The 26,624-nt window shown below is 33.1% G+C and overlaps 1 protein-coding gene and 1 non-coding gene across 3 annotated transcripts in view; one reads left to right on the top strand and one right to left on the bottom strand.

Annotated features, from left to right (window-relative positions):
• The window catches only part of LOC148601131 (sodium- and chloride-dependent glycine transporter 2-like), a 47,447-nt gene that overhangs the window by 14,127 nt on the left and 6,696 nt on the right, over positions 1–26,624 (bottom strand). For both annotated transcript variants that reach the window (XM_088556010.1, XM_088556009.1), the window contains exons 2-10: positions 19,648–19,805; positions 18,258–18,389; positions 9,226–9,487; positions 7,110–7,242; positions 5,993–6,127; positions 4,577–4,680; positions 3,658–3,782; positions 2,820–2,932; positions 1,198–1,326 (exon numbers count right to left, since the gene is read on the bottom strand). In XM_088556010.1, the coding sequence (XP_088412136.1) occupies positions 1,198–1,326; positions 2,820–2,932; positions 3,658–3,782; positions 4,577–4,680; positions 5,993–6,127; positions 7,110–7,242; positions 9,226–9,487; positions 18,258–18,389; positions 19,648–19,771 (1,257 nt within the window). In that variant the 5' untranslated portion in view covers positions 19,772–19,805. The remainder of the gene's footprint in view (positions 1–1,197; positions 1,327–2,819; positions 2,933–3,657; positions 3,783–4,576; positions 4,681–5,992; positions 6,128–7,109; positions 7,243–9,225; positions 9,488–18,257; positions 18,390–19,647; positions 19,806–26,624) is intronic.
• On the top strand, positions 4,293–4,410 carry LOC148601132 (5S ribosomal RNA). The gene has a single exon (XR_015917506.1). It is a non-coding gene; the product is annotated as a 5S ribosomal RNA (ribosomal RNA).

Raw genomic sequence — 26,624 nt, 5'->3', positions numbered from 1 at the left:
CCTAAGAACACGGGTTATTATATTATTGTTTAGTATGGCAATTCAAGCATAATATCATTTTGACTATGTTTATCTGCAGATCTCTTATGACATTATAAGACATAATAAGTTTTAATATTTAACAAAAACAAAAAGAGAAGCATAAAAAAAAAAAAACAAAAAAAAACAAGCGTTGGTAAAACTGGAAGCGGAGATTGACTATCCAATCCCAAAGTCATGATAACTTCTAATTGGTTTTATTCAAATTGTACTGTCGGTTAGTAACGCCGATTTATTTTAGATTTATCGTTCTATTCTTAGACTATTTTTTTTAAATTAAATATATTCAGGTGAAAAATGCATAAAATCAAAGTACGTATATACTTATTAAGCAGTATTATTGTCGGAGAATCAAGATATAGCGGGACCCAAGAAACAAGGAGATCAATTAAATACTGCTCAATTCAATGCCTTGGCAAATCTAGTTGACACATTATGACCTTCTTTGGTGTAACCGTAAGATACATGTAATTAAGATCGTGATACTGATTTTTAAACACCGATGTATGCACACATGTAAGTGTCTAATATAGAAGAAATATACTTTTTAATTCTTTTTTAAACAAAGAAGAAATATACTTTATAATTCTTTTTTAGATAGTGAAATAACGTATCAGTGAAAACTCTCGCAGTCGAGTTATAACAACAATTACTACAATGCAAAAACAAAAGCTGCAAATTAAGAACATATCTACAGTAAGGTCTTGTCAAACACCCAACTTGTTATCAGTCACGATCTCTTAAATATAATGGAAAAAAATATCTAAATTAAAACAGTAAACAATAGGGCACATTATCATGTAAATAACTCGTTTAAACACATTTTTCGCGAAATAGATTGCAGATCCTGCAATTTTCTTTACTTATTTACTTTTCATTAGAATAAAGTCTTGCTGTTTCCGTTATGTCGCTTCATTCCCAAAAGTAACGTTTCGTTTTCGCTTTCGAATTCGTTCTAGGTATGTAGGTATGCTAAAATTTCGTTATGAATGCGCTTTACCCATTGTATATTCGTTGTAGCTCGTTCAAAACATCAACTGTTAGATCGACCAGGTGACTTATTCCATTTTTAATGGGTTAGAAGTTCGTTCGGTCCACAAAGATAAACTATTTACAATTACTGACATTTAAAAAAAGATAAATTAATTCTGCATTTACCTGTGTTACAAAAACTAGACCAAGCAAAAAGCCCATGATACAAATGGCCAATGTAACCTGAGTCTGGCGTCTATTTGCTCTCGGAAAATTATCAAAGAAAGCACCTGTTATTGTCTGTACGTGTACCATCTGTAAAATGTAAAAATAATGTACTGAGATTTTTATGTAATTATTTGTGACAATCTGAAAAATGTAACGACAAAGTACTGCATTACAATGCAATACAATGTAGTATGTAAACTATCCGGAAAAATATAAAATTATTATATATATATATCATCGCTGTATGTTTTTGGATAGCTTGTAAAACCTAAAAATATGTGCTGTATTATTCCTTTAATTGTTTGCAAATGTAAAAAGTTAATTATTGTATTATTATTTTGAACTTTTTATATACGGAAAATCTGTAATATGTAAAGACGATGTATTTACGGAATGACTATTATAATTTTTCCGACGCAGTCGGTATAGCTTCGCTTTTTACACTTTGACCTTAATGACGCTCTTCTATGGAAACGTAAGTCACCTGATCGCAGTTCTTATTCCCAATTGGCCAAATACTGATAACTTAGTGGCGTTCGAAAAATCTTTATTGAAAATTGGAATTGCGTTCGAAAAAAACTTTAACGGAACCTTAAAAATTGCGTGCCATATGCTATTTTATTGAAAGAAATATAGAAACTCTTAGTGAAAAAGAACAAAATTTTAATGCGTCGGCTATCTTATTTTTAAAGATTGTACTTGTTTTATATCTATGAGGAATATCCTCAATCACGTGGTGCAGACGAAATAACCGCTTAGGTTATTTTTAAGTGTGCATCAAGGGCATTGAAGTTATTTCCAATAGACCGAAAAAATATAAGTTAAACAGTCATACCTTATAATTTAATTTCAGTATTTAATTTTTGTGAAATGTAAAAGCAATGCACTATTATTAGTTTATATTTCATTAAAAATTATTTGTTCACCGTATATTGTGAATAATTGTCATTTATCCCCCGTAACTCATACCCGTAAATTGACCTTTATATAAACTTCACTTCACTTTATTTTCATATGACAATTGCAGATGAAGTCCATATTAAGGCTCACGTGTATTCATATAACCTTTGTCACAAATAAGCCGTAAATAAACAATAGTGCAGAAAAAATACAGGACCATCTGAGCCGAAGGCATGTAATCATCGTAATGAACATAAAGTCTTACTCGACTATCTATAAATCTTATTCGACTATCTAAATCGATATTTTATAATTTAGTGCAGGAAATTTATGACTGCATGTTTCAAAACCGACAGCAGACAATGTAATGCAGAATGCTTACCTGACTCTCTAAACCGACAGTAAACAATGTAATGCAGAATGCTTACCTGACTCTCTAAACCGACAGTAAACAATGAAATGCAATATAATGAACACTTACCTGACTTTCTAAGCTGACGCTAGGCAATGGGATGAACGGTTACCTGACTACAAATGTATGTAAGGCAATTGTAAACAGCGTTAAACAAACAAAATTAATAAAACCGCTGGAATCGACAGTGTTACGGCAGTGCTACATCTACAATGCAATAAACACTCACCTGACTAAGCCGACGGTAAGAAATGTTATGAACACTAACCTGGCTATCCAAACCGACTGTAAACAGCGTTAAGAAGAACAGTACTGACCAAACCTGTGGCAGCGGCAAAGTCGCCAAAGCCTCTGGATATACCATGAATGCAATACCAGGACCTATTGAATACATAGTGGTAAATGTATAGCTCATTATAGTCGTATGCTGTAAACGTATTCGTTTTGGCTATTTTCGAAGCAGACATAAACAGCGCGAAAAATAGTACCGGTGAAATCGATATTAACACTCTATAACGTTAATCATTTTTTAACAGCGATTGATACCCTTGAGTATGTTCACTGACAGAATATCGGTAAAAAGTAGAAATCGCGATAATTAATACGTTTACAGCAACTAAATACCAGGACCTAGAGAATTCAGGGCATTTAAGAAATCGAAATTCAGTGGCGGATCCAGAATGAGGGGTACAACTGGTTGACATTTTAGATTTTGTCTTTTTTTCATGTGTAAAGTTGACAAAAAAAATTAGCAAGTAATGTCCTAGCACCCCTTTACTTCTGATGAACCCCGGCTGGCACCCCTCTTTTCGAAGTGTCTGAATCCGTCCCTGGTATTGTTTTTTATCACAACCACAAATGTATACATATCAATTTATGACAACCATGCTTTTATATTAGTTTAGAAAAAAATATATATGTATACAAATGTACCTTGCTTTGGTTGATATTAAAGGTTTTGCTACTGTATATGATAACAAGATGAAACTGTCATCGTTTAGAAGGTAGGCTTTCTGCATGGTAAGTTATATTCTCGGGAATTTTTACATTGATATACATAAGAAAGGGAAATTTCTTGTCTAAATAAACAACTTCAATCAACTGACCTTGTGATACGACTTCTTGTATATTTAGGTTGGCTTGTTTAGCCATGAATCCAAGCGTCACAAAAATTACACAACCAGCAAACCAACTTGTCAGGCCATCAACGACCAGGAGAATAATCGAGTCTCTAAAATTAAGATATATTTCATCTTATTCTAAAAAAAAAATTAAAATTAAAAAAAAAAATTAAAAAAAAAAATTAAACACACAAGGGATTTTAAGAAAAAAGGAAATATTTTTTTTTTCAAGTTTAAATCCTAGAAATATTAACAAGGCCGGTTTTAAAATACCTTCCTGTGTCCCCAAAACATCTAGAAAAGACATAAAATTTGCACAACTACCCTTTAAATATCACAAAAGCAAGAATAATAATAATAATAAAAAAAAAACAACAAAACAAAAACAATAAAACAAAAACAAGAACATAAACAACATCAGAATACCACTGATTCACGATTATAACCTTTCTATATTTTCTTTTGTATCAACTTTATTTTAGAAGTAATTGTATTTTTCTTATGTCACTTTATTTAGAGAGCGGGATTAATTCTTCAGCCAAGCCTACATAAAATGTTTTGTTTTTCTATATGTCTTAGGAACTAGAATCTTTATATAGCAAATTTTCATATTGTTTAGTGTCTACGACCATATCACGCTGAAAGCACCGGTTCTCGTCCGATCACCGAAGTTAAGCAGCGTTGAGTCCGGTTATACTTGGATGGGTGACCGCCTGGGAATACCGGATGCCGTAGACTTTTCTTTTTATTTCTTACATTTATTATCCAGTTTGTTTTTTTCCCACTTTTAAGTATTTATATCGCAAAATACACACAACTCTGTTTTTATTTATCTGGGAAAATCTGTTTTCGAAGGATTTTTAGCAATGTAATCATTATGTTAGTTTTTGGTTCAACTCCATACCGTTTGCAGTTATTGTGAAAGTTGTTATAGCTAGCAAGTGTTGAGACTCCTCCCCAACCCAGTCCTGCAGAATAAAACACCTGAACAGCAGCATCACCCCATGTCTGAAATAGTATGCATGTTATACCAACCTGTAAATTCATTTCATTAAATGGAGATCTTTTAAAGCTGCTTTTTAAAGAGTTCTGGAAAAAAGCTTGTCGACGAATAACAACGAAATACAAAATAAAAAAATTCTGAGAAGCCAGTCTTACCCAAACTACTTCTGTTCACCTTGATTGTAGGATAAAGCGCATGCGTGAAAGAATTATTGTGCTACATTGTTCTTCCATGAGGTATGGCTTGGGTAGATCAAAATCGTAAGTGTAAGTGATGCCTCGCATTTGTTGCAAAATTAAAAAAAAACTGCATTGCATTTTCGAGTTTCGAATAATTCAAACAAAAATGTAGCATTAAATATTACTCATGCTGTCACTTCAAAATGTATTTTAAAGACAATTGGTTAGATATTCAGAAAAAAATGAAGTCTTGGAATTTTATATATTTTATTAAATGAAAAACAAGTGCAAACATTTCTGGAACATCTTAGTACGATATGTGATAATGTATCTTTGTAACCAAGCTCAATAAACAAAGCCAGAACTGCATTGAACATATTCAAGTTTATGATGTTCGTTCTAGTTGAACCACAGATTCGTGTTCCATTATTGATTCGTACAAAGTGGTTTGTCTTATATGAGGTACAAGATAAAACGAAAGTACAATTAGAGAAAACTTGTTGGTACTGGTTATTAGGACACATGTATGTAAGTCTCATCATGCGACTCCGTGGTTTCAGGAGAATGGATCCTAAGCTACCATTCAAAGATATGTCATTTACTGAGCGTTGAGTTCAGTATTAAAAGCAAAACATTTTTATGTGTATATAGTACCGATGACAAGTGACACGTATATATATCTACGTAATAAAAGTGTCAAGAAAAAAAAATGAAATAGAAGACTATGCATTGTAACCAGCGCTTCGAGATCCCGGAAGTAAACAATTAAAAAAAGATTGGTCTTTAGTTTTCCATTAGTTCTACATCTAAATACTAATATTTATATTATTCAGGTTGAAGTCTTTCAAAAGGGAATCAAACAAACGTTATGCAGTTTCCATTTCAATAATGCTTTTTCTTTTTTTTCAGTATTACATGCTTTTATTGTAAAACCATCTTTATGTTACAAATTCTTCATTACCTTGTCAGTTTTTGAATAACACTATAACAATAAAATTGAAAAAAGATAGTACTTTCCGTATACCTTTCATTTCGTTCTTTATAAATCTAAGTCAGCTTCGAGCAGAGAATGTTATTGTCTTTGTATTTTTATAAAATAAAAAGTAAAACATTAAAAAAAGGAGGCTAAATCACTTACGGAAAACTTTAGCAAGTATTCAAAGCGAGGTTTGGCATAGTATGTAAGACCCTCCATTGCACCATCAAATAGCAGCCCTCGTATCAGTAAAACTAACAGGAACAAATAAGGAACGGTTGCAGCCACATACACAACCTATTACATGTAACATCGATATGATTAGCTACGGTTCCAAAACTACGAAATGATCTGACTGTATGAATATAGAGAACAATTAGTGCATTTACGAATTCAAATTCAAATAATGTTGATAAGATTTACAAAGAAAGAGAGAATAAAAACAAAACAGACCATATGGAAAAAAAATAAATGTGAAATTGGTCGAAATGGTCTTAAATAAGAGTAATTATGCGTTACTTTGGCTTATTTATAAAGAAGAAATTTTATAAATGTTTTTGAAAATACAAAAGAAGAGCGGAAATGGAAAACAAATTGCCCATTCAGGTGAAATTGAAGAAAATATCAAGTTCCGAAAATTCCCCTTTTTTATGAAGAGTTAATTATTGTCAACTTGAAACTGAGAAATAAGCGTCTGTAATTAGCAGATATATTGAACACACCCATAATAACAGCATTTTCCAACATGTTTTATTGCATCGTTTTTATGCTAAAAATAAACATTTTGTTTCATGTTGAGGTATTTTTTCCGGGGTTGAAGATGGCTATTTGTCATCTAATTGGACTTTAAAGTTCAAATATTTATCACTTGGGTCCATTTGAAAGCTAGTATACTATATCAATGTACTGTTTCATACAAACGCTAGTTTAAACTATGGTATTAAGAAAAAAATGACAGTATACGGTGAAAGCGGATCTAAAATTCTGTAAATTCTCCTTTTTCGGTTTTATAATAACTGTAACCCAAAAAGGAAAATCTACGCACCTTAATTGATCAGATATATTGATTTTGTAAATCTATAATGTATTAGGTGTGTATGTGTGTGTTTTTTCAAGGGTGGTACTTTTGTGTTTTCGGGTTGTTATCATTTGTATTTCATGATTTTTTTTTTGTTTTTCTACCCAGAATGTCTTTAAATCTACATGTAAATCGAAGACTCTGATTAACATTTAAAAATATGTTTTTTTACTGAAAACAAATATCATAATTCTGAATCACCTTTCCGGAAGTTTTGATTCCTTTGAACAAACAAACGAATGCTACTGCCCATGCAAGAAGTAAACAAAGCGCAAGTTGCCACCTGACGTGTCCAGGTTGTTCTATGCCTCCAGTAATTTCCAGAACTTTTCTCCTAAAACAAAAGTTAAGAAAGGATTATATCTTAAATGGTATAAATTGTAAGTCAATACAAAAATTCGTGATTCAAGGAGAAACTTCATGGAAGAAATTTAGATTTTTTCTTTTTCTTTTATTGCTCCGATTTTTTGATTAGCCAACTTTTTTTACAGAAATACGAGAAAAATGTTATAAGGCGTAAACAATCATATGTATTGCAAATTTATATATTACAGTTTTAGATAGCAGTTACATTTTTTTTTCATATGTCACGTGAATTCTATTTTATGGATTAAAACACATTACTCATTGAGGTAGAAAAAACACCTAAAAAGAAAATAGTGTCTTGTAGGATAATAATAAAGTGGAAATATAATGGATTTGGTATCTTTTGCAAAAGGTTTACAAGAATAATAGTCATATTTCGCAGCATTTTTTGTAATTATGATATTGTTTTGTCAAAAAAGACACAAAAAGTATATATTGGCATTCCACAATAACGTTTCATTTCGCTGTCTGTAGTATTTTCAAAATGTTTCAGTCCGTTTTCTAACAGCGACGAAAAACCCTCGTCCCCCCCCCTCCTTGTCCTTTTTTGTTTATCAATGCGACGAATACGAGTTTAACTATGTACAGTTTTGATTTGTTAATGAGATCTGACATGTGAGACAGGCTAAGAGTTTTAACTCTTTAAGCCCTTAATAACTATACTGTTACAGTCACAATCTCAAAAAAAAAAAATCCTTATAAGGTGTGGTACTTTGACGAAGAATTTTAATGATATTGATTCCCCTTTACACGATTTACCATCAGGAAACCAGAAAAATTCTTGTCACTAGCCCCTTTTTAGCCTCTAATTCTTAGTTGGCTTAAATCCCCACTCCTGAAAATCAATCACAGTCTCCCTTTTTAAGGCATGGCTTTTTGAAGTACGATTCAAAAGATATCCATTCACTTTTATTAACGTTATTATCTGGACATCAGCAACATGCTGACCCTTTTTTCGGTCCCTTATTCCCAATTGGTTCAAGTTAAAGCCCCTAAATTGGTCCAAACCTTTCTTCAGTGAAATGTCATTTTGTGGTAAAATTGCAAAAGAGATCCAATTACTTATGCTTGTGTTATGTCCTTCATTTTTAAAGGGTATAATTTAATCTCCTGAAATTAGATCTAGCCTTACTTTTGTGGTAATGAATATTGTGAAGGATTATAATAGACGTCCCAGTTCTTTAATACATGTACTTGATTTGCAGTTCTTGAACGGTATAAACTTTCCATTCACACCATAAATTGTTCCGATCCCCCATTGTTTCAATAGAAGATCCCACATCCCCTATAAAGTCTCCATCACATTTTTGTTTTTGAAATATTTACATCATCAAATTTGATTTTTAATTTTTTTTAATTCTTTATCATTCAAACATTCCAACTGTTATCATTAACTGCAGTTATATATTTTCTTATACAATAGTACTTTAAAATCAAATTTCCCATCCTCCCCATTTAAAATCTATTTTTGCTATCCCCCATATACATAATACTATGAGAAGTTTACTTCATACTAGATCTGTTTGTAGTTAAATTCAATAAAAAGCTTGTTCTCCTCCTTTTAGATCCTAATTTCCCAAAAATCAATAGCAAGCATGCATTTGTGGTTTGAAAACAAAATTTCATGAAGATCAACCAATCAATATTTAACCAAGTTTCAGAAGACGTCGACAAAAGTATCATACAATTATATGATCGCACATATTTAGTGGTTGGTTTCTAGTATAATTGAATTAAATTTATATGAATTCGGTTGGTGAAATCTCATTAAATAAACCAGGTTGTCTTGCGTTGTCCAGTTTGGTATTTTGATAATGTTAACGTGAATTTATGTTTATGCAGTCCTTGTTTTAAGAAATCTCGTATAAGTAGTAGAAACTATCAGAAATTACATTTAAGTGAGTGATTTCATTTTTGAGAAGGCTATGCGATTTTTATACATAGAACTTACTCCCAGAATTCTTCAGAAGTTGTCTTTGTTCCATTAACAAACGATCTGTCCATTGACACCATTGACGTTGCGTTCGTTGTGCTATTCCAAATTCCATCTTGCTTTCGCACATAGCATAAATCAGTGTTGTAATCATTATCGCATGATCCCCATGGGATATCAGGGTAAAATGAGTAAAACAAGTAATAGAGTGCCCATGCAAGGATAACGTTATAATACACACTGACAATGCCTGTCAGCGTGATCATTCCAAATCCAATTCCTGTTTAAAGGAATGAACAAAAACATGACCGAAGACTATAGAAATAAATGAATTTAGTCGTATGTGGATTGTGATAATTATAAGTAACACTCCAGCAAAGAATCATGCAAAATGTGATACATGGTTGGAAAGTTTTCATTTTTGAGAATTTGTTAAGAATGCATGAGTAAACAGAAATTAACATGTGGATTTTCATATAACTCTTGTCCTTAGGAGATAAAAAAATATATAAAATGCACTGTAGAATTCAAAATTAAGGGAGATAACTCTGTAAATGATATTGTCTCCTAAGGGCAAACAGATTGGAATGAATAATTATTCAATTCATCGTTAAGACCTATAAGCAACTTAATAGTAAAACACACTATGTAAGCTTTTTGGGTGTATCACATATTACATAATTTGCTTGTTCATACAAAGACTGCTATTTAACAGTTTGTACTGTACTGCAAATTGATTTTTTTTTTCGTATTGCTCTTTTTTTGCTATAAATCTGCATTGCAGTTTTATATTCGCGGTCGTTCAGCAAATTGTATTGTAATGTTCTTCAAAGAAATTATTTGCCACGGTTTCATTTTTGCGTTACGAATCGAGGAGAGAAAATAGCGAAAATAAAACCTCCACGAAAATTTCACTGTTTACCGGTACAAGCATACGCATCGTGTAACACGTACTATCAATCGAATGAACCGTGCTTTTATTTATCAACATCGACGTCAACGGGACCAATACAGAAATGAAATAAATTCTGTTTTAGTCTCGACCTCTTTTTCACTTTTTCATAAATCATAACGGTCATATATTTTTCACTAACTAAAACAATAAAAATAAGTATTTGGTTTCATGTTGCATTTATAAACTCTTCAATCATACAGCTTAACAGTTACGTGTCAGTTAAAATGCGTGCAAAAAGGTACATCTCTCGTTATAATCTTTCTTTTTACAACTATATTTTTTGCACTTGAATGTTTTGGTGGTAGTAGTCTATGACGAACATATAGACCATTTTAATGACCCTTTTTTTATTGTAAATGTGCACTCGAGCGGAAGATCTGTGAGGATCAGTTTTCAACATTGCGGACACTTGGTTGTGCAATGTGATGACTAATGGGCTAGTATCGATCGTCATACATGACCTAGTTTGACCTATTGATGACAGTTTGTCTAAGACTAAGTGGCCGAGAGATGGAGGGGACCAAAATTGACCGGTGGCCGTGGACCGGAAGTGACCGGGAAGGGGAGGGACCTTGGGGGAACAGGAAGTGGATGGAGGACCAATGAAGGGAACATGGGGCCCTCGACATAGAAAGGGGACCCTTAAAGGTTGGGGGAAAACGACCTCCATAGGTATCCTCATTAAGTGTCCTAATTAGTGTCTTTATATAGTATACTATAAACAGGTAATTAAAAAAAGGGGAGGGGTATTACATGTATGACTTGTCTTTCTTTGTTTAATTGATACAATTTTTGTTCAATGGATTGTGTAATTTGAACAGATGTCTCACGGATTAGACAGATATTTAAAACTTCCCATTTTACTGGTGATTTCAAAAGCCCATGAATTGATTTTTAACCGTTTTATTGTGTTTTATGAAAACATTACAGGAGTAAGGACGTGTTGTGAAATGTTTACGTATCGGACATTAATTTTTATCGTTGTTCTAATTATTGTTTTGAATAATTAATCCGTAGTATGGGGCCCTAGTGGGTCAATTCCTTTTTTTTCATATTTTCAATGTTTACATGTAGCATGTACTTGACTTGACCCGTTATGAGGGTAAACCATTGATTTGCGGATTTATTTTCTCTCTCCATATTTTCATTCGTGGTTTGTTTCCTTCGCCCCCCCCCAGCCTTTTTTAAGTATTGTATGATGTTTTTTTTTATGAGGGGATTGAATATTTTACTGCTATAGTATGTTACTTACACTCAAACTTTGACCCGTGTTATGAGGCTTTAATAGTAAATATGTTTGTTATGCTGTCGCTAACCGTTTAATAGATATTATCGGTTTTGAGCTACCCTTTTTATAATGAGGTCTTTCTTTAGAATAGTTTTATTACACAATACGATTTTTTTTCTTTTATATTTTATTGACAAAATTCATATTCATTGTTCTTCTTTCCCTTTAAATAACACTTCACGATCCGATCTTCTTATGATTCCGCTTTACTATAAGTCTTCTTTCCGTCCGAGTATTGTTGGCGTCAAAGTTTTTTTTACCGTATTTAACCTACTCTTCCTTTTGTTCCTCGGTTTACGTGGCTCCTGGTCTTTGGACCAGGTCTTCATTGTATATCCCATATAGCTCATGATATCTTTGATGAACTATCCTCTAATTATATTTGGTCCAGGTGTCGTAGATCAATATGATTCATCTAGTTGAACTTTTGCAACTTTCTTGATTTATTAAGATCATTGATTTTTATGCAAGGATGCAAGGTGCTACGCCCTGGTTTCCACTAGTATTTGATTTTCTGACGTTGTAAGTTTTATATTCTTAATACAGTTACACGATCGCTGTTCCGAAATCCTCTCTACAGTTCTATTTATAGGCGTCACATTTGTTTTCTTGGCTTTTTTCTTTCCTCCAGCTGGTCTAGAACGAGGTCTTTTGGGGCCTTACTTTTTTTGTCAGTTCATCCCTTGCTCTGCATCGTGCACTTTCGTTCGTCCATTGCACGTGTATGGCATCACGTCTGGTGACCTTTTTCTAAATGAATCCCTCGACAGGGATCTAGCTTGTAAATCTTTATTGCTCAAGGTGCGTTCATCTCCTTTGCGAGTCGGCCAAGATGTGAACAAGGCTTAAGATTAGGGTAAGAGTTAAGGTAAGAGGTAGTGTTAAACCAACGGAAAAAACGAACATAACAATGATTAAGGCTAGGGTAAGAGTCAGGGATAAGGTTAGGATAGGCCTTGGGGTAAGAGTTAACGCAATAGAAAACGGGCAGCATATGATACGGAATAGACCTAAACAACACATCATACATAGTCACATGACTTAGGGTTAGGGTTGAGGGGGTGTAGGGTTCACATACAAAAGACTATTCTAAAGAAAGTTAGGGTTTGCTAAAGAAAAAGTGTAAGAACAAAAGTAAGGACTAGACATAAAACAAACAAACTAAAAAAATGTCAGTGTGAGTAAGATACTATGTTAGGGTATGGTTATGGTAAAGGTGGTGTTGAGTAAACACAGAAAAAAAACCGGACTTGAGAGATGTAGGTTAAACGCTAGGATAAATGTTATAGTGAGGGTTATATGTCACGAGTAAGGGTAAGATTTAGTGTATGATCTCGGGTAAGGTATTCATCTTGGATACAGTTAGATCTAGGGTAAGGTCTTCATACTGATTACATTTAAGGGAGTTAGGTCCTTGGTTATGATTAAATGTATGGTTTGGAAGATGTCATAGTATTTATCTAGGGGAGGGGAGGAGGGTTTTGTCTAGAGTTAGGGTAAGGTTTAGAGATAGGTTTAGGTTAGGTCTCGGTTAAAGTCAGATCAAGAGTTGAGTCTTTTACTAAGTTTTGGTCTTGATGGTCCAGGGTGAGGTTTTTAGTTTAAGTTAGATCTAGACTTACTGATGTGGTATGGTAAGTTACGGATACTTGTTTTGCTTCAGGGTTATGTTAAGGGTTAGTGTTCGGAATAGAATTAAAGACTTAAGGTGAAAACAAAACTGTCGTGATGAAGTCAGAGTTAAGGTTAAGGTAAGAGTTTCAGATAGATCTAGGTTAAGGTCTCCTTCTTGATCACAGTTAAATCTATAGTTTAGTCTAAGATTAGGTCTACGGTTGTGATTAAGTCTATGGTTGGGACCAGATCTTAGTATTGGTCTAGGGGTAGATTAGGTCTAGGTTTAAGTTAGATCTAAAGTTAGACCTTTTGTCAGGTATTGGTCTTGATGGTCCATGGGGATGTCTTTGATGAAAGTTAGATTTAGAGTTAGTTATATGGTTGGGGTACGATACAGGTACTTGTTTCGGTTCAGGGCTATGTTTAAGGTTAGTGTTCGGAACATAGTGAAAGCGTTTGCGTTAAGGTGAAAGAAAATGTCATGATAAAATTAGAGCTAGGGTTAGGGTTAGAGTTTCAGATAAGGTCTAGTGTCAAGAAAATTGATAGACTCTACGTTTAGATATAGGCCCTTGTCTTTGGCAAAGGTTAAGTTTATGGTAGAGAGTTGGGTCAGACTTAGGGTAAATGTTGATGTTTGTCTAGGTTTATGGTTAAGTTAGAATTAGGATTAGGGTTAGGTTTAGGGTTAAGGTTAAGTGTATGGTGAAGTATAGGGTTATGCCTAGTGTTATGTATAGAGTTAAGATCAGTAGGGGTTGGTTTAGGATCAGGTTTAGGGTTAGAGTTCAGATAAGGTCTAGTGACAAGAAAATTGTAAGACTCAACCGTTAGCTATAGGATCAAATCTACGGCAAAGGTAAAGCCTATGGTTAAGTGTTTGGTTAGGCTTGAGGTTATATGTAAGTTTGGGGTCAGATGTTGATGTTTGTCAAGGGTTGTGGTTAAGTTAGGATTAGGGTGTCTGACCTCAATCACACACATACACACACATATACACAAACACATATATACAAACACACACAGGTAAAACCACACACACACAATTACATACACACACACGTACAAACACACACAGGCGTACAAACAAACACATGCACACGTACAAACAAACACACGTACAAACACACACACGTACATACATCTTTGAGTTGAATGGATAGTTTAAACACACATATGAGATTAGTTCACGGTAAATATTCAGATATGACAAGGTACAGACTCTACCCTACCCACAGATTAGACCCAGGCAAACCGACGTATTGGACTATGATACTCTGAAGACCGGACTTCACCAGTATTCTTTGAGGAAAGAAAACCAAGACACTTTGAGGAATGGACTACGCCAAGACTCTTATACCTGGATAAAAGGGCTACGCCAATCGATCCAGGATGAAGTTCAAGAAAGCTTTCCCAAGGACCCTGCATATGAAAACTTTTTCATACATCCGACAGACCATCTCCTTGCTTTGGACGTATCCATACTTGGATGACCATTTCATGCCGTGAGTTCATCCCTTTACCAGCGTCATAGCAGGACCCACCGGAAGTGGAAAAACTATGTTTGTACGCCGATTCGTACAAAACGTGAAATACATGATCATGCCTAGACCCAATCAAATAACGTGGTGATATGACGTGTACCAGACGATTTATGGAACCATAGAGTATGTCGACTTTGTACAAGGACTCCCCGACCTAGACACCTTGGATTCCAGAGAGAGACACTTGCTTGTTCTATACGATATGATCAATTCGGTCACTTAATCTATCTTGCATCTCCTCACCAAATATTCTCACCATGAGCATATAAGTGCCATGTTGTTGGTCCAGAATCTGTTCAACAAAAACAAGTATCACAGAACCATCAGTCTGAATGCCCATTACCTGGTTTTGTTTAAAAATCCCAGAGACGTATCACAGGCGATGACCATTGCCCAACAAATGTTCCCCAAAAAGGACAAACTACTTTATAAAATCGTACGAGTATGCCACCGCCAAACCCCATGGATATTTATTGATCGGTCATTCCCGACAACTTGAGATTGAGAAGAAACATTTTCCCGTGGGAAATTTAGGATGTGTTTTTGGATGAGGAAAAGTATAAATAGAGATGAAGAAGGATATATGGTCACTTCTTGGCCGACTCGCAAAGGAGATGAACGCACTCTGAGCAATAAAGATTTACAAGATAGTTCCCTGTCGTAGAGGGATTCATTTAGAAGAGGTCACAAGACGTGATAAATAAATAAATCAAGAAAGTTGCAAAAGTTCAACTAGATGAATCATATTGATCTACGATACCTGGTTCATCAAAAATATCATGAGCTATATGGGATATATAGTAAAGACCTAGTCCACAAGCCAGAAGCCATATAAACCGAGGAACAAAAGGAAGAGAAGGTTAAATACGGTAAAAAAAACAATCTTGACGCCAACAATACTCGAACGGAAAGAAGACTTATAGAAAAGCGGAATCATAAGAAGATCGGATCGTGGAGTGTTATTTAAAGGGAAAGAACACTTTATGAAACAGACAATGGAGCAGGACCCGGTTTTGAAAAACAGACGACACCCGACGAATGGAAAAATGAATATGAATTTTGTACATAAAATATAAAAGAAAACAAATCGTGTTGTGTAATAAAATTATTCTGAAGAAATTATTCTGAAGAAAGGCCTCCTTAAAAAGGGTAGCTCAAAACCGATAACACCTATTAAAACCGTTAGCGACAGTATAACAAACATATATACTATCAAAGCCTCATAACACGGGTCGAAGTTTGAGTGTAAGTAAAATACTATAGCAGTAAAAAGTTCAATCTCCTCATAAAACAACCTATCATACAATACTTAAAAAATTGGGGGCGAAGGAAACAAACCGCTATATGGAGAGAAAAATAAAATTCCATAGTTCAATGCTTACTCCCATAAAGGGTTAAATCTAGTGCACGCCACATGTAAATATAAAGATAAAGAAATCGGTTTCCCCGATAGAGCCGCATAACACGTTGAATGGAAGTTTGGGTACGCGACATGTAAATATCGAAAATACTATAGCAGTAAAAAGTTTATCTCCTTAATATAATAAAAGAAAAATATTAAACCAGCACACAAGTCTCAAACTTAAACAAAAAATGGCGAAGGAAACAAACTACGAATAAAAATATGGAGAGAAAAAAAATCCGCAAGTCAATGGTTTACCCTCATAACGGATACAGTCAAGTACACGCGACATGTAAACATTGAAAATATGAAAAAGGAATTTACCCACTAGAGTGCCATACTACGGATAAAGTCGATGATAAGGTTGAGTGCGTCTGTAATAGGTGATGCAATGGTCGACAATACAAATGTGAAATAAAAGGCAATACACCATTCAAAAGCTCTTAACGTTCCGATTGTAAACATCAGTTATAAACCTTATAATTGTCAGTATAATCTTTAGATGTTAGAAAGGATAAAACAAACGTTAATTATTCAAAAAAATAACTAGGACAACGATAAAAAATGATGTCCGAGAGGTAAACATTGCACAACACGTCCTTACACCTGTAATATTTTGGTCCTCTCCATCTCTCGGTCACTTAGTCTTAGATAAGCTGTCATCAATAGGTCAAACTAGGTCATGAATGACGATCGATAATAACCCTTTAGTAATCACATTGCACAACCAGGTGTCCGCAATGTTGAAAACTGATCATCACAGATCTTCCGCTCGAGTGCATATTTACAATAGAAAAAAGTCATTAAAGTGGTCTATATGTACGTCATAGACTACTGGTGGTCGTTAAAGGAAACGGGTTCCATGCTACTGAACAAAAATAGGCACTCGGCAGCACGGCAAGTTCACTTCTTTTCAAAAAGAAAAAGATCGTCTACAATTTATGCAATTTGTAGGTGCTGTTATATAACACTCTAAATTTCTTCATTTGCTGTCTTTAAATACAAGCAAATTGAAGTTAATATTAATTAAAGCATAAATTTGATGCATCTAACTTAACTTTTAAACTGAATTAGAAAACATTGGGAAAGTAATGATTTTGTCTTCGAAATGCACTTATAACCACGTAAAGCCATGTAGGAAATATTTGTAGCTTACTTATTGCGTGTATTTGATGTTGGAATATTTTGTCTTTCTGTCGAATATGTGGTATAAAGTTTATTTTCCTATTCTACCATAAATTTGGCATATGAATGGTTGATTTGTATCAACAGAAATTTCATGAAGAGATATAGTTTTGGAGAATTATCCCACTCTCTCGACAAATTGCGTCTTGTATACTGAAACTTAGGAACTATATTATGGCTTGTCAAAAACAATGATATTTTCCAGGTTCAGTTTGTTTCAGATACCAAGTACCTTTCGGACTACACAGCCTCTTACGTCAAATATTGATTACTCTTGCCAAACCAAAATGAAATTCGAAAAAATTGACAAACAGATGATGAATTAGCTTAAACATAGCCAACTAATCTGATAAGGTTAACACACTTTTCTTTTTTCTAGGGCACATTTTTAGGACGTCGTTGTTCGTATCAATGAATACATGTACAATATTGAGTCTTTCTATATTTACCATGATGCCATGCGTAGGCTATTGATGTCATAAACAGATATACTTTTTCTGTTTTGTCTAAATGAAACTTTACGTAACTTAAAAAGCGTTGTATTTTTACTACTTAACTTATGTTTTGCAATTTTTTGTCATAGGTCTATAACATATACCCGACGTCTTCATAGTTTCCTTTCCTCTTTCGTCTACCCGGACTTGACGTTTAATGGGTTACTCGGCGGGTGTATCTAGAAAAGCAGATGACGCTTACCATACCTGGGCACTTGGTCCACGGTTCTTGTTTTTGATGGATTTAATCATTTACTTTTGTTGCTTTTTTCGCATTGTTTAACTGTTTTCCCTGTCTGGACTTTGTCCCCGGATTACATTCGTTTGATTTTCGCTAGAATCTTGGTTCCCAAGATTACCTTTTCACGTTGTATCTTTATTACTGGACAACATATTAAATGTAATCCTTATTGTTTTTTTACTCTTCATTCTCATCGTTTGTTTTCACTTTTTTATTGATTTGTTTTTTTTGGGTTTTTTTTCCTGATATATGAAAACGTACTAGTGCTCACATGGGGAATAATAATTTATTTTAGGAATTACAATCAAACTGTATTAGAATTACCTCTAAACAGAGGGCAACAAATCCAAACTCGACCAGGTCCTAGATTACACCACTGTGACATTGACATTTCAGTAAACATCACAGGAACTCCGAGGATAAACAGGAAAATGAAGTATGGGATCAAGAATGCACCTGAATAAGCATTTGATAGGTAAGGCAACTATATGATAATATCAAATAAAGAATTAAATAGCAAAGGCACCATACACAGCAAATGTGCCACATACGATAATCATATGGTGCTCGATTCATATGATAATCATATGGTAATCATATGACAATCAATCATATGATATTTGACATTTGATAGTCATATGATTATCATATGATTCTCATAATTTTGGCTCGAATGAATGAATATTTATTGCATAAGCAACATGATTGCTATATCACAATACATATATTACATATACAACAAATGATAGAGAACAAACAAAGCTGAATACTAACTCTAGTAGCTGTAACAATGCAGTTCTATGTTTCCAAGCTATATTTAGATACAAACATACTTTTCTTGTTTTAAGCTTATAGGCATTTGGCCATGAGCAATAATATCTTTGTAAAAAGCAAAATCTAAAAAGTCTAAATCATAGAAAAACTAATATAAAGTGGTATTCGTTCTCAATGGAGTTCATATTACAAAATTTACAAATACGATTGACTCTTTCTATATTTTCATAACGAACAACCTCTAACTGTAGCTTCAAAGTACCAAAGGCTTGAAAACATATGATTATTATATGTTTACGAAAAACATATGATTATCATATGATAATCATGTGATTATCATATGTAAACCGAAACATATGATTATTATATGTTTATGAAAAACATATGATTATCATATGATAATCATGTGATTATCATATGTAAACCGATCATATGATTATCATATATTGCTCAATTTATATGATAATTATATGATGCAAACCATATAATTCTCATGTGTGGCACATTTGTCTGTGTATGGTAACATAGCATATATACAGGACAAGAAGAGCATCTGTATAGTAATGTAAACACTTCTGTGATAACGAAGGAAGCACACATGAATCATAAAATCAATATTTACTTTCAAAAGGATTCTAAGTATAATGACGATTTTGACCGTTCCAGATTGCAAAGACGAGAATACAAATTATATTTTATATGTTAAACAACTTAACAAACGTTTAGCAAATTCAACCACCAGTCTTAAAAGCGGTGCGCTCTCATAGTTCCCATAGCAGATGAACACAGACTATTATCATAAGTGCTTCATACAGTCATGCTGTGTCGAATATACTTTCAAATCGCCATTGTTTATGTCTGTAACTCAAATACACGAGAACTATTAAAATGTTATATACATAAACAAAATGAATGTTTTATCCCGTTATTAATGTATTACCTCCTCCATTCTTGAAACATACATAAGGAAATCTCCAAATATTTCCAAGTCCCACTGCCATTCCCACAGAGGAAAACAGAAATTCATACCAACTATTCCAGTTACCGCGAGCATTATCAGTCATGTTTGGCAAGTATTACTTTTTTCTGTGTTTCTTACTGAAATATAGAATGGTTTTAATGTCACTGAGGTTCAATTATATCCTATTGTCGTAAGACCAGGGAAACAGAACAAAACATTTCCTTCTCATTTTGAAATATCTGACCCTTTCACTATAACAAATCCTGACATGTAAACATTACGCACAATACACAATTTTTCTGTAAAATAAGCCATATTCTCTATATCACTAAATTATCAATTAAGATTTGACCTTTTTTCAATTTTCATTGAATTTTTTAAATGAATTATTAAAAAAATCATTTTCTAAACATTCGTTCTAGAACCTTATATCATGCATCAGCGTACACAATCAAATGACAATTTTACCTTCATTCAATGCAAAAAGTATGCATTTCGATTCTAAAAGTCATACTGATATTAGGGAAATGCCATTTAGAACGACGATTTCGTTTACGCCGCTTAACAGGTAAGAGATTTCTTCGGGTTATTGTCACATATCAAATACACTGGCAAGTAATATGTGTTCTTCTTTTGTCATCAAATATCTTAAAATAACACATTTATTCTAAGATAATACATTATTTTGAGTTACAGAGACTGGTACTATTTCCCTATAGAATTCTGACAGAAACAACACAAGTCAAGAATAGGGCATTAAATATCAACCTCTTCGCTTTGCACCAAACTCACCAAATGCACGTTATAAACACTTAAGCACTAATTCCTTGAGCAATGCTATATGATATAATTATTATTCATGATTTTAGGAGACGGATTGAAAGACTTTAAGTCTTGTTTCTGAATCCTGTGATTTATTTGCTACTGTTCGATTCTTTCTATTGCTTTGGTTTGATGTTAAAATATGCAAATTAGTTAATAAATATGTTTAAACCAAACTAAGTCAAGAATTAACATATAATCAAAACATACTCGCCGGTGTATTATTACAGAGCAACAAGCGGTAAGGGAAATAGTATAGGCAACTATTAATTATCAGTAATATAAAATTCAGAAACTGCCAATGGTAGAGGTTATCCATGGCGTACAAAAACCCACTGAACAGACTAGGTCTAGATTCGAATCTACATATGCTTTATTTTAACGTGACGATAGTTCTTTTTGTATTCAATTCAGTATTTTTTAGAAAACCATACATTTACCTCCCACTAAAATCAACCATATCAAACAAAGTCAAGAACGATAACTCTTGGAAAGGTTCATACAATTTTTATCTCATACGTGTAGCAACCAAATGAAGATCTAAGACCGGTTTTATGGTCTATAACAATTACTCAATGTAGAAATAAAAGTATATTTGCTGGTTATTTTGACATGTATGAATCACATCCTATCTGATTTTTACATAGACTATAAAGACTGCCATTGAAGTATCCAGTAATATAGTATTCAGATACTGGTGGAGGTTATATAATGTGGTGACAAACCAACCGAAAAGATGCTATTTCAGCTTACTTAAAAAACATTCTTATTACGAAACCAAAATTCCATTTTACACAGAAATACTATTTATAGAGTCACACGTTCTTTTCCATATTTAAATGAACAAAAATCAAATAAGATAACTCAAGGGAAGTACCAATTTCATATACGATATATACAATTTTGCAATTACCGAACAAACAACACACGACTGGTTATAATTGTTATTGTTAATGTGAAAGTTATGGGTGGATTTTTTAACATTTATATACAGTACCATCCATTTTTTGATATTTATAAAAAAAAATAATGAAAAAAACTGTACTTTGTGAAAGCTACTAGGGCTTTGGTAGTCGATATATTCTGTATTTTGTATAGATTCTTGGGACGTATATATACTTATAAAAAAATGCTATACACTGCCATTGAAATCAAGACCAGTATTTGTATTTGTAACTACATGTATATTTTGACCAACAAGAACATGAAGAAAAGCATTACAAACAAACAAATGTGAATGACGATTGATACACATAAAACTGTTTTTAATTGTAAAAAAGATCTCAAGCTCCAGGGGCAACAGTTACAACGTGTACTATAAATTGTAATTAAAATCACTTACTGTTACTGACTATTTCGGCATTGAATATCTCCTATCATGTACTTAGGAAAATTACTTTTTTATGCATATCAGGCCAACTGCGGGATAAAACTTTAATATGTTTTATTCATAACCTTGGTTCCCTTTATTACCCATTCATGAATTTAAATATGCAAAACGGACATCATGAATTTGAAAGTATGTTTTGAATTAAAACAAATCAATATACCAAAGCATTTCAAATAGAAAGTCATGATTTTATTGGATTACTACATTTAAATTTGTATTCTTGTTCAAAATACATCAAACATTTTTTTATCATGTAATCATACTTAATTTGTGTAAATAACAAAACATGAAAATATTTACTTTCTATTGATATTGTCAACCGATAAATGAAGTTTATATCCAAGAGGCTATGTTTATTCTCTCACTGAATGTGAATGAGTACTGAGACGAGGAATCATTAAAGCGTTTTGACGTCGAGTACAGTGTTTATGATAATACATAGTTTGCTTTCAGGTTGCTCGTTTTTGAGTTTGTATGGAGTTCCAAAATAGATAAGTACTTGCATGTTTATATCAAAATGTGCATAAATTAAAGAAGAAAAAAATATAAACTAAAAAGAAAACAGTTTTCGTTTTGTAACTCGAATGATCTATTATTACACTGAGTTTGTGATTGTGGACAGGTAACACAGGAACCTATGACTGTTGCTCTTTTACTGATGTTTATCGTGCTTTGTCCCAATTAAAACTTATCAAAAATAATGCTAAAAAATGTGTAACTTGGTTGGACCTCCTACATACTTGAATTTTTGATATTTTGGTTTAAAAAAAATGCTATAGTTAACAGAAAGTAACACGTGGCTTTTCATGTTCTCGTGAGATAAAAAAAATATATATAGAATGTACTGTACAATTCCAAAAATAAGGTAGATATCTCCTCAAATGATACTAAATTCCATAGAAACTGTTGGGTTTTCAATGTGGATTATCTCCTTAGACAGAATGGAATGAATAATTATACATTTCATCACATAGACCTAAAAGCAATTTGATAACAAGAAATAAAAATATGTAGCCTTTTTTAGGAATGTATTATATGTTACAAAATTTGTACGATTCTTACAGAGACTGCAAATTTTGAATTATGAATTAACTCTCCAACATCAACTTAAAAAGTTTTCCTGGTATTTTGTTCACAGCAGTTTATGCTACAATAATGCAATTTAAATACGCCACGAATCGATTATATTAGGCTGATTGGGACAAAACGGGATAAAATATGTTATAACATGACATTTGAAACAAGTACTATCTTTAAAAAAAGAGAGCCATCGCAGTATTTTGTTTTTACTTATATGTTTCTACATTTCATTCAAGAAAATAACATTTAGTATGCAGAACAGTCCTTTGAGAAATTAAGATTGATCAATTGATGAAACAAAGAAATGACATTATACTAAGAACACAAAAAACAAAAATGTACTAGGGATAGAACCGAACAAAACAACCATACTTCTTTTCAATATCAATAAATTTGGGTCGTGATCGTCAAATCAGTTGATCTCTGAAAGTGTTTTCTCTTTTGTTTTTAAGTAATATGCTGGAGCATTGTTGCATTTTAGATATAACTGTTATGTTGTTTCAGTCTATGAAGGAATAACCTCAGTCACGTGGTGCACACTTAATAACTTGCGTAAGGTGTAATTTTTGAGTGTGTACCACGGGAATATAGGTAATGTGAAAAAAAAGAAAAAAATATAAAGGTTAATTCTTATGTTTTAAATTTAGTATCAAAATACAACGAGTAAATCATATAAAATGGTTGAGACGTCACAATAACATTACAGAATTTGGTCTGTGAGATGATGGAAAATCTTTTTTTATCCAATTAGCTTGTTACTGAAATTAAGTTATTTGACCATATCCGTTTTTTTTTCTTAAAGCACATTATCATTATCAACCATGTTGCAAATCATAGCATGCCCACAGAACGCAATTTATTGCAATTAAAACAAGTGTTCAGCACCGCAGCTTTTTATATTTGGTGATTTTCAAATAGTTGATCATATGTCTAACATTCGTATACAACTTCGTATATAGAAAGTAAACGACTGGTTTTATCGGGTATATGTATAGAAATGAGCAACAGGTACTGACAAGAGGTTAGAGGTCAACTATTTTTAATTGGATCACGTTGTTCATTCAAACCAAATTCATCAGCATATTAAGTTCGGAGTTGAAGTTGTGTATTGGTTTTTTTTTCTATTGGCGTAATTAACACGTAATTGATCCTGATATTTTTGAAGAGTAATCAAAGGAACCAAGGTTATAGCGGTAATCAAAAGAATGCAATCATGGGACAAAGAACAGACACGGAAAACAGACATACGCAACAAAGAACATAAAGTAACTAAAATCATACATACAAAGTAACAAAAGTAAATGAGCAACTCGGACTCCACTAAGAACTGGGAGCATGGACCAGGTGCACCGGTAGGATAAGCATCCTCTGCTTTTCTAGAAACACCCGCCGAGTTGCCCATAAAAAGTCAAGCCCGGGGTAGACAAACGAGGAAAGTAAAACTATGACCCGTTGAATAAATCAGTTTTCATGATGCAGATGGATACACCATAACGATCCAGAAGTTCATGGTGACGACCATAAAACTTCTGTAGTGATGACTTCAATAGTCATGGAGATAACGGTAAAGGGTACATTCGTGTTAACATTAGAACCTTAGCCAATGGATGTGTTTTCCTGCGGCGATGTAAGAAATGGTTGTATATGTATACAGGCTTTACAAATCTATACGCTCTCGAAATTGCAATATCAATTCCGATCTTCGATCAGACTTGATGAAAAAAAAAAACTACTGATATTAATCAAACAATCTGTCAATGTCCGGTACTATCTCGAAACAATAATTTGCAAATGTGACAAATTGAACTGGACACGCTAACAATATACATGTGGAATGTGAAAGTTTAACATATAAAAATAGGAAATGTGGTATGATTGCCAATGAAATTCTCATCCACACAATACCAAGCAACGAACGAATGTCGGGAACAGTGCGGCACCGTCATTGATCAATTTGCACTATTTTTGTCAGTGATGTAACGATCATACATAGTTACCGTTATGTGGCATTCATTTACTGAATCATTACATTAAGCTATGAAATACAGCCCTGAATCGGGGATTTTTTTATCTGTAATTCACGCCTAGATTTACCGCCAAACTCATCGTCATAATCGAATCATATAGATGTTGCGTACAGTGTTTGTGATCGTTTGCGTTATGTCAATTTAACGTTGTTTTATATGTGCAAAATTAATCTTCAGTTACGTGTTATCTTTTTGTAATTGTACTTGAAATTATCATTTAGTGTCATTTTATCCCAATTAAGATTTGATGATCGGAATTGACACAACCATCGCCTCAACCAAGATTTTTTAAAGTTTGATACAACGAAGGCTTTTCTTCGATTTGTCAAACAAAAATTGTAAATCTTTAACTTTGCGATATGAGATTAAATTGTGTATGATTGATTTGCTTCCTGATCTTTTCGGATCGAGACTCGGCTTTCTTTAATTGGTTCCGACTTTCAATAAATATACGATAGTCTTTCATAAGGCTTAGTGGTATTTTCATAAAATGACATCATAACCCGAATATAAAAAAAAATAATGTTTTGGGTGCTACAAGTAGCTCCATTTTAACCGTTGTGAGATCTTATTCGATTTAAAGGAGGTAGAAATAGAGTAAGGGACATAACCTTTGAAATCAGTGATATGTTTGTATCATATTCAATTTCACCAAAGACTACCAAGCCTTCATTTGAAACAGAATGAAATCAGTCCAAGTTACTTTAATGTTTATTTAAAATTGACGTAAAATGCTGAATACAAACGTTTGAATGATTTGTAAGAGTTGTATCTTCTACCCTCGGTCTGTCTCCTCCATTGACACGGTATTTGATTGTGTTGTTCGTGTCCAAGGTCCACGGCGACCCACACAAATGAGTCCTTAGGAACTTCAACATTGGTTTAATAATTTTTATTCCGTCAACCGTGCCGATTCCTTGGTTATAAGTCACTTAGCGTATTATGTTTTAATTTCACATGCAAAATGTCAGTCTTATCGTATATGCATACATATACTTCCTCGTTTTAATAATACGAAAATTTATTTTTGATTTTTGGATGAATATAATTTGTGTTTATACTGAAAATACGAATTATATTTTGTACTAAATAATCATACAAATTATGTGTACAAACTATTCACACAAATTATTATGTGTACAAATTAACTTTTATACAGCATATATATATTTCAAATTCTTCTCAATTATGCAACATCCGAACTAGGTACAATCTAAACTCTATGAATTAATTTTCCAATTTTAAGGAGAAGATGCCTCGACACTTAACCAACTATGGATGTAAAGGAATTTATTATCAATACAACCTCAGGTTAAATAAATATTTAACCTACATTCGTTATTTTTGCCAGGTCGTTTCTTATTTCTATTCATATCATGTTACAAGTATCCTATTTTCATTACTACCTCGCACGTCACAAGATGTTTGTTCTAAAAACAACGATATCATTTCTAATATATAAATAGATTTAAATATAAAACCACGAACGTTGAATTGCTGAACAATATAGAACGTATCACAGAGACGTCATCTTATAATACATTTGTTCATTTCATTCAAGTACTCACAGACAAAAGAAACTATACACTGATTCCGTTTATGAAAATTAATTCAAACTAAGGTTAATAAAAGTAATG

The sequence above is a fragment of the Perna viridis genome, chromosome 12 (assembly GCF_037379345.1).
Source record: "Perna viridis isolate PV_CMFRI_1.1 ecotype Kerala chromosome 12, ASM3737934v1, whole genome shotgun sequence".
In the NCBI taxonomy this organism is placed as follows: Eukaryota; Metazoa; Mollusca; class Bivalvia; order Mytilida; family Mytilidae; genus Perna; species Perna viridis.
This window is presented reverse-complemented; position numbering and strand designations above follow the sequence as displayed.